This window comes from Mandrillus leucophaeus, unplaced genomic scaffold (assembly GCF_000951045.1).
Source record: "Mandrillus leucophaeus isolate KB7577 unplaced genomic scaffold, Mleu.le_1.0 Scaffold150, whole genome shotgun sequence".
Taxonomy (NCBI): Eukaryota; Metazoa; Chordata; class Mammalia; order Primates; family Cercopithecidae; genus Mandrillus; species Mandrillus leucophaeus.
Window position 1 is genome coordinate 2,976,141 of NW_012101477.1, and position 9,518 is coordinate 2,985,658.

General features: G+C 57.6%; 1 protein-coding gene across 1 annotated transcript; it reads right to left on the reverse strand.

Moving 5' to 3' along the window:
- Nucleotides 1-220: 220 nt before the first annotated feature.
- On the reverse strand, nt 221-5,372 carry SLC32A1 (solute carrier family 32 (GABA vesicular transporter), member 1). The gene is made up of 2 exons (XM_011974970.1): nt 4,486-5,372; nt 221-2,139 (listed from the first exon to the last, which is right to left on the reverse strand). The coding sequence occupies exons 1-2, from the start codon at nt 4,873-4,875 to the stop codon at nt 952-954; spliced, it is 1,578 nt and encodes a 525-aa protein (XP_011830360.1). The 5' UTR covers nt 4,876-5,372; the 3' UTR covers nt 221-951.
- Between the last annotated feature and the right edge of the window lie 4,146 nt (nt 5,373-9,518).

Consider the following 9,518-nt stretch of genomic DNA (forward strand, 5'->3'; position numbering starts at 1 on the left):
GAGGGGGCCGATACAGCACTCTCCGTCTTCTGCTTCTTCCTCATACCTGAAGCCTCCTCGACACCAACTAATCTTTGTGCTCCCTAGAGCCCTGCCCCGACCCTTTAACCACAGCTGCTCCCCATGTCCGGTTTCAGCCGGCGGGAGCCAGTTCCCACTCCTCCCAGCGCCAGGGGATCCCGGCTGGTACGAACTTACAAACCCGACACCAGGCCGCGCAAGCCTTTGTCTCTTCTTTATTTGCGGATATAATTATGCACCGCAGTCTAAATTAGAGATAGATTTTTTTCTGATACACATTTCATCTTATTCACCACGAGCACACCACACGCACAGTAGAACAGTTCCACACCTGATAAATTGCACAAGATGAGAGTTTAGATTCCTGAAAACCGGCAGGCAAGCTGGCCCCGCCGCGGCTTCTCGCCTCCCGGCTTCGTTGAAGGAAATCTCCCGCCCAAAATGGATTTCCCAGTCAGCCTTTCCCGCTGCAGGGTTGAAACGTCTCCGGAATGGGAAGCGCTCTTGCTGGAAATGGCTGGACGCTGTAGATTCCGAGCACTGGATGGATGTGAAATGTCCCCCCAAGGTCAAGTTTCCACGCCTGCGAGCTGCGCCCCCTCTCCCTCACTTCCCAACCCCCTCGGTGACTGGAACCAAAGTGTCAGAGCCCCACTTGGAAGGACAGAGAACCCTGCCCGCAAATGCGCCCTGCCTTCCCCCAAAACCAGGGTGTTGTGGAAAAGACAAGACAACGGAAACGCAGACGCGATGGATCGTGAATCCCTATCCCCTCCCACCCCCCATCCCCGAATAATCAGAAACTAGGAACCAGAGATGTTTAAAGCTTGGCTTCCCAAGCGCGGCGGGGGGGCGCACTGGGCTGGTGGGGGAGGGGGGAGGAGAGAAGGGGGAGAGCGCGGAAGCGCGGCAGGGGCTCGCCCTTGAGCCCTAGTCCTCCGCGTTGGTTCGGTAGGCCTCGATGAGGCCCTCGAGGGAGTGCACGAAGCCAGACACGCTGCAGATGCCGCCGATGACGAAGATGGCGACGTCGAAGAAGACTTGGTGCCACAGCAGCTTGCGCCAGAGCAGGCGCAGGTGAAAGAGGCTGGGCAGCAAGAAACAGAGGCCGGCGCCCGTGAGGCTGCCGGTGAGGCCCATGAGCAGCGCGAAATGCGGCACATAGATGGCCATGAGCAGCGTGAAGACGACAAGCGCGCAGCGCAGCGTCAGCCCCCAGGACTTCAGGCGCCCGTCGCCGCCGTAGCAGGCCGGGAAAAAGGCGCGGCTGCCTTCCTGGAAGAGCGACTTCTCCAGAACCTCGACAGCAGCGAAGAATGGCAGAGGATAGGACAACAGCGCCTTGGCCACCAGAAAGATGTTGACCACGGCGCGGATGGAGCCAGGCAGGTTATCCGTGATGACCTCCTTGGTCTCGTCGGCCCAGGTGAGGTAGGCGACGAGTGCGAAGAGGCCCTTGAGCACGCAGGCGGCGATGTGCGTCCAGTTCATCATGCAGTGGAACTCGCTGGGCTGCTGCATATTGCCCTCCAGCGAAGGCAGGAAGATCTGCGACGTGTAGCTGAACACAATAATGCCAATGGAGATGGGGAACTTCTTGACGTCGATGTAGAACTTGACCTTCTCCCAGGCCCAGTCGCGTGCCCGCGATAGACAGTAGGCTATGACTAGGATATTGATGACGAAGTGGGCCAGAGTGCACAGCAGACTGAACTTGGACACGGCCTTGAGGTTCTTAAGGAAGGCGCAAGGCAGGAGCACGGCCGTGGCGATAATGGACCAGGACTTCTGCGACACGGGCAGCCCCGGGAAGCTGTTGTACATGAGGTTGCCACTCACCACCACGTACAGGATGCAGGTCATCACTAGCTCGATGATCTGCGCCACGTTCACCACGCGGCCGCCCAGGGTGGGGAAGCGCGGGGCGCAGCAGGCGTTGGCTATGGCCACGTAAGAGTCCCGCACGCGCACCACCTCGCCGTCTTCATTCTCCTCGTACAGGCACGCGATGAGGATCTTGCCGGTGTAGCAGCACACCACGGCGGCGAAGATGATGAGGAACAACCCCAGGTAGCCGCCGTGCAGGATGGCGTAGGGTAGGCCCAGCACGAACATGCCCTGTGGGGCGGAGAGGCAACCAGACGCGGACGCTCAGCGAACTTAGCAACCGATGAGGGGCCCGGGGGGCGTGGCTTAACGCTGTGGCCCGAAGGGGGCGCTAAGGACATTGAGAATTGGGTCTGAGCCGCCGGGGAGGAGAGGTTAAGGGCAGGCTGCGGGGTGGATGTAGGGGAGCTAATAGTGAGCCCCGGTGTCGAGCCAGAGATGGAGAGGGAGGGATGTATGGATGGATCTGAGAAGGAAAGGTGAGCTAATGGCTGGAGGTAGCGAGAGAGCTAGGGTGGGAGAGGGCTGAGAATAGGCAGAAGCCACAGGAGGCAAAGGAGATACTTCGGGATGGTTTCTGGGGACACGACCAGAATGAGGAGTTGGGGGAGGAGTTGAGAAGGGGCAGGAGGGAGGGTAGTCGGAAAGGGGCGCTAAGAAAGGTAGCGAGCTGGGCCTGAGCCACTGGAAAGAGAGGGCACGGGATTTGTGGTGGGGCTGGAATGGGGCACGGGAGCTAAAGAAGGAAACTCGGGAGTCTCAGGCTCAAACCAGAGGAGGAAACGTTGAAGGCGGCAGTTGTGGCGGGGAAAGGAGATAGGGTAGAGAGGGTGAGGGGCTGAAGGTGGGGCAAAGCCCCTGGGAGGCAAGAACAGAGACAATGTGGAGTTGCTTGGGGGAGCATGGCGCGGGGAGGAGGAAGCAGGGTTGGAAACTGAGAGTCTTAGGACAAGGGTGGAGTTACAGTGTGGCGAGGGCGAGGGCGAATCCTAAGGAAGGGGACTAAGTGGAGGCTGCGGAGGCAATTAGGAGGTGGAGCTTGGCAAGAAGGCGCCAGCGCGGCGGGCCGGAAAGCCGAAACGAGCAGGAGTCTAGAACCAGAAGGTTCAGGGTCGGGCGGACTGGGCTGTATGGTTTAGAATCCACATGGGGACTAAGAGCTAACGAAATCCAGGGTCCTGGAGGCCTACGAGCCTCCAGCCTCCTGCCCTGGTCTCCCTTGGGGCCTATCAAACGGAGCTTTGAAAGAGGCCCCGGGAAGGCGCGGGAGACAGCGAAGGCGGGAGCAGCCCCGGGTCCGTGATCCAGCAAGGCCGTCTCGCCGGGCCCCGGAATGGAAAGCGCCTTGGGTCGGGCCATCTTGTGTTCAGGGCCCGGTGGAGTCCTGCTGACCCCGAGATATCGAGCAACCCCTGGAAGGCCTCTGCTCCCAGGAAACCTGCCTTCCGTGGCCCCAGTGATAGTACGCTCTAGAAACGCCGCGGAGCCAAGCTGTAAGGGTCCAGGGGTGCCTAGAGCTGAAGTCTTCCGCCCAGAAAGCCGCAGCCTGCCAGCCACTGCTAGCTCGGAGGTCGTTGCCACGACTCCAAACCTGCTCCCGGTGGAAGAGTCCTGCGCCGCCTGGTGGGGAGTGGGGGGTGGGAATAAGGGGAGAGGGTCTAGAGAGCAGGGGTCATTCTTAGCCTCTGGAGAGGGCTTCGCCAGGGTCACATGCGGAGAAGCTGGCCGCCTCTTTGCGGTGCAGACGGGATTTCGGGCGAGAGGGGCGAGTCTGTGCACAGGTAATGCCGGATTATTGCGGACTAAATGTGCTTGTGTGGGAGCATGTGTGTGCGTTCGTGTGTGTACACCTGTATGTCTCCAACAGGCAGCACCTGAGGGAGCAGGCTGGTTCCTCTCTGCATGCCTCTGTGCATGTGTGTATGCATATGTTCAAACGAGTATTCGTGTGTTTGGTATGTGCAGGTACATGCTTTTGTGTATGGAGATGTAGGGGTGTATGCAAGTGCATTTGGGGATAGTACTGTGGTCTATATATAGATGCATGTCGTGTGCGCCTGTGCCTGCGCGTTTGTTCGTGGGAAGGGGGGCTGTGGGTATGTGGTGTGCCTGCCTGTGTACGTGTGCGTGTCAATGCGTGTGTGCGGGGGGAGGAGACTCTGAGCTCAGCGATTTCCCCTTCTTCTTTCCTCCCAAAAATGCAGCTGTGAATCCGTTCCAGAGTCCAAGACCAAATCGTGCCCTCCAATCCTGATTTTCTTTCTTTCTCATCCCTCCCCGCTCCCCCCGCCCCAATTTCCTTCACTTTTGCAGTGTCTCCGGACAGGTGTCTCAGACCGAACCTCAGCCTAGCGGTCTTGCAGCTGGTGCCATGGAAGGGAGTGTGGGTTAGGGCGGGAGACACCGCCTGGGGGCGTAGGTCCCCGCGCAGGGCTTGGAGGGATGGAGAAAGGGAGATTCCTGGGTTCAGGAGGGGGTCTCGAGGCCGAGATCACCGGGTGACTCTGTCGGGGGCAGAGCCTGGCAGGCTGAGCTGGGAGGGGGGAGGGCAGGCAGAACTGGGAATCCCGCGCTCACCTGGATGGCGTTGGTCACGTTCCAGCCTGCCTCCCACGCCGTGATCTTGGGCTTGTCGTGGCCCCCGAACTCACCACCAGCTCCCACCTGGTCCTTGGAACCCGAGGGCGGCAGAGGAGCGCCGCTGCCGCGCTGATAATGGATGTCTCCCTCGACGGGCGGTTCAGCGCCCTCGTCCCCGCAGGGCTCGCCCTCGGCTTTCAGGATGTCCATCTGCAGGCCCTGGCGGTGCTCAAAGTCGAGGTCGTCGCAGTGCGCGAAGCCCACTGCCTCCTCATCCGTGGCCGCCTGAAAACCCATCCTGGCGAACATGCCGCTCACCTTGGCCTGGGACTTGTTGGACACGGACGTGGCCACGTTGGACAGCTTGCTGCGGAGCAAGGTGGCCATGGCGGCGGTGGGGACGGCGGAAAGGACAGAAGGACCCGAGGATGCGGGGAACGCGATGTAAGACGGCGAGGGCCGGGGGGGGGCGCAAAGTCGCTATCTCCGCTTGCTCTCCGCGCGGCGCCCCGGGGCTCTCTGGCTCATGACCCTCGCAGCCGGCGTTCGAGGCTCGCTCAGGGCTGGACCGGGCAAGCTGGCAGCAGGTCTGGCAGAGCGGCGGCGGCGGCGGCAGTGGCTAGTGCACTGCGGAGCTGCCGCGGGGCGCGGGCTGGGCTGCGGAGGGCGGCGGCGGCGGCGGCGGCGGCAACGGCGTCAGAGCAGCTACGCGAAGCTGGCGCGGCGCCCCCACCGGTGCGCGGCCCAATGCGCTCCCGCCCCTCGGAATCAGGCGGTGCGGGGGTGGGGGCCTGGAGAAAGGAAATACCCGGAGGCAGGGGACGTGAGGAAGGGGCTAGGATAAGAGAAAGGGGGCGCCGAGGGATTCAGACGTGAGCTGGGGGCAGGAGAAGGGCGCCCTTGGGAAGGAGGCGGGAGGGAGCGCGTGAAAGAGGGAGCGCCCAGGGCAGGGGATGTGGTGGGGGGGGGTGCCGAAGTGCTGCATTTCTAGGGGAGGTGCTAAGCTCGCATCCTGGCCCTTCCCACCTCGCCGCCGCAGGGAGGGAGGGGGCCGGCGTGGGCTGATGCTCGTAGTCTCCCGCCCCCGGACCACCCCCTCCAGAGTCCGGGAGCTGTGCAGCCCCAGATCCTCTGGCTAAGGACTGGTCTGGGCGCCCCGAAAGCCCGCAGGACTGAGTTGTCAGTCTCTGGAGGAGCGGGTCGTCTAGAAGTCAGTCTGTTTCCCTGGCACCCATCCTTCGCGCTTAAACCTGGCCGCGAGTCCCCCTTGAAGGTAGAAGTGTCTGGCATGGATCGCTCCCGAGGAAGCTCAGCCTCAGGCTCAGTCACCTGGGCTCTCTCCGACCGTCCAGGGACGCCGCGAGGAAAGCGATTGTGAGGATCGCTCGCCACCAGCCGCTCTCCAAATGTGTGCAGAATGGAGGCGAAAGGTTGGCTTTTCGCTTTCTTTCCGTTTGGGGGGTCTGGAAGAAGGCAGGACTCTATGAGGACACCTCTTGGCAGCCTCCCAGCGGGTCTGCGAATGCCTAAGCCGAGAGGGGCACAGACGGGGCCAGGTGCGGAGGAAAGAAGGGCTCTCGGCGCTGCAGGACCGAGGAAGCGGAGGCTCGCGGTGCGCTGGGGCCCTGCTCCGACGGCCGCCTCCAGGCGGTGAGAGACGGTTGATTGGGGAACCGGTGTGTGAGCGCGAGTAAGGGAGAGACCCAGAGACAAAGACCAATGCTGCATCAGACACTGCTTGAGGCTGGATCAGTGTGGCCTCCGCGAGTCAGGTTTGGTAATCGCGTGTATTCTGTGTCTGTGTGGTTTTGTGCGCATTCGAGTGTGTGTGCCGGAGCTGGTGTGTTGGATTTCGTATGTGTTCCCGAATGGCGTTGCCTACGTTCGTGCCTGTGTGAGTCCCTTTGTAGTAGTCTCCGTGAGGGTCCGCTGTTCTGAATGGGTCCCTGTGTAAGTCCCCAGTTGAGGTCCTGGCCGGACTCCTCCTGAGCAGTAAACCGCAGGGCTTCACCTGGCAGTCCCAGCCTGAATGGAGAAGTAGCGGCTGCGACTGGAAATGGGGGCGGGGGCGGACAGAAAAACCGAAAGAAACAAAAAAGGAAGCGGCTGCCTATCGCCCCTCTCCCGAGGCCCTTTCTCCCTGGGAACCCCAGTCCACTCCTTCTCTGCAGTATTTCTAGATTAGCTCACGTCAGCGCACAAGTAGGGCGGCCCGAGGGCTTTGGCCAGAGAGTTGGAGCTGCCAGGACAAGACAGGCTTCCCTCTCTACAGCCTCCCGCCTCCTGCCACCTCCTCCCAGCCCAAGCACCTCCCAGTCTCCCGGAGGAGGCTTCTCTCCAGATAGGGAACCTCCACTACATTGGACAGAGATGCTCCTAACCTCTCCCCAGGTACCCCTTTACATTCCCCAGAAGCTCTGGAAAGCCCCTAACTCCTGCCTGGTGGAAACCAAGACAGAAATCCTCTTCTTAGCCTCCAGCTACTAAGACCAAAAAACAGAACAAAAAAAGACCTCTCCATAGAACCCTCCTCCAAATACAGACACTCCAAGTCATGATAGAACCCAGAACAAAGACAGGAAAGAGATTCTTCCTCCAAACACAGAGATCCTCTCCTCCAAGGAAGCTTCGAAATAGAAGCGATCCCCCTTCCGAAATTTGCCCTGTACAGAGACCCTCGGCCCACCCCAATTCTCAGATATAGGAAAGAGAGAGAGAGAGAATTTTCCCTACAGATTCCTGTAGACAAAGACTTCCACATCCTAATCGCCATCCTCTCCCCTTCTGTTTCTGGTGAAATTCTTTGGCCCACATGAGATGATCTGGGCAGAGGCTGGGTCTTTGTAGGGTTCCCCAGTGCCTCCTCCACCCCATTACACCCAGACCTTAGGACGGCACTGATGCCTTCTCTGACAAGTGAATCTAAAGTGGGCTGTGATGTTTTTTCATCGGTGAGAGATAGGGTCATTTATTCCTTCATTCAGTGAACCTTTTCACAGCTCTTCCTGTGCATGTGATTCTGTTCTGGCTATTCTGGGAATTGTCAAAATGACATAAGCATAGTCTCTTCCTATACTCCCCACTCCAATTCTTGGGTCTAGGAGGGACCTTAGAAAGCCCTCAGTCCAATTTTCCTTTCTGCAATGTTTAAACCTCCCCCAAACATCCCAACAGAACCTCACCATTTATCCTAGTTTTACAGACAAGCAAACTCAGGCCTGAGCAAGGAAGTGTCCTGCCCAAGGTCACACAGAATCCAGGTTTTAGCCCGGCTAGAACCCCCAGGAATCCTAAGGCTCTCCCCAGCATGCCTTGCCCTGCACTACCTCATCTTGTCCTTACATCCTTTCTCCCTGGTTGTTGTTTGGTATTTGGCCACCTCATTGTCCAAAGAGATGAAATTCAAAATCAGATTCTAGTCCCCCTGGCTATAATTAGATGCCAGCAGTTGGGAAAGGAACTCCCATATTTCCCTCCTTTCCTGCTGTTTGTAATAAATGCCTCTTCCCAGGCTGAAGGCAGGTGTGGCAAGCTCTCAAACAACTCACACTTTATTGAATAATTCTACTCCATCACATACTAACTCTATGACATTGACTACTTCCTTGACTTCTCCTAGCTTCCATTTCCTCATCTCTAAAATGTGAAAATAAGAATAACAGCCTCAAAGAATTATTGAGAAAATTCAGTGAAATCTTGTATATGAAATGCTTAACAGGTGCTGCATGCCCAATACATGACAGCAATTATTTTATGATTGTTGTAGTTACTATACTGAACGGCCAGTTCTCAGTGTGGGGTGGGGGGCGGAAATGGGAGTGCACAAGAAAAAGCCTGCGATTGGATCTTGGGGTTGAGTGAATTGGAATGTACGTCTTCTGTCTTTGCAGCTCTCTGTCCCTATTCCTCACAGTCCCAAGCTGACCTGGAGAGAAGAGACTGCAAGTCAGGAGCAGGGAGAGGGCAGAGCCCAGGAGACTAATGACTTCCCTTGCTGGTACTGAGCTGGGTTCTGCTCTGGTGAAGCCATTAACCTCCAAATTCTCCCAAATAACTCCTCTAGAGGGGTCCCCTAGGAGAGGATTTTGCAGTAGGCTAGTCCCCTGAGTTGAAGCACAACACACATATACATTCACACAGAGCACGACAAGCCAATGATAGGTATACAAAAACATGAGGACAACATAGAGATTCTAGCAGATTGAACAGAGCATTCTAGTACATTGACAGAGCAACACACAGGTCATGAACAGGCCAGCACACAGATAGACACATGCAAGATTTGTACCAAGACTGCCTGCCATACAAAGAAATCAGGACAGACACTGGTGGGTTCCTCTGCATGGGCAGAGGCACCTGGATAACAGGTTCAGACACACAGCAGTGCAAGGACAGGTAAACACACACACATACACACTGACAAGCTCCCATACACAAGAAATCACACACACACAGTCACACTGAGACCAGTAGTCAGGACTACTCTTGTGTGATCACTGAAGGGGAAAAGAGGAGAGAACAAAGGGCAGAAAGAGGCAGGGAAGACATAAAAAGGACCAAGCAGGGAGAGAGAGATGGAAGCAGGGCTTGCTGGACACAGCTACCAGCCAGTGGGACACAAAAGAGGCAGAAATGCCACAGCCTTCCTCTTTTGCTGATGCCAGAACCCAGATCTTGTGACTAAGAAACTAGGAACTGGGAGGGTATGTGGGGAGAGAACAGGAGTTGTTGCTATCCAACCTGGGGGTGTCAGAGGGTCTCTCCTGCCAGGGCCACACAGGTTCCTACCTTCTCTTAGGACTTCCGCCAAGCCTTGTGAAGCAAGGACTTCTGGATGAGGAGTTTGGATTAGGAAGGACCTGGATCAGATCCCCCGAAGCCAGGGCCCAGGTGAAATGCACACACCCCCTCCTGACACATGAACTCAATCTCTCTGTCTTTGATGCCTTCAGTACCCAGGGGGTTAAATGCCTGGCTAACAGAGATAGGAGTCACTTTGGGGGAATAAGTAGGGTTAAATAGAACTGGGC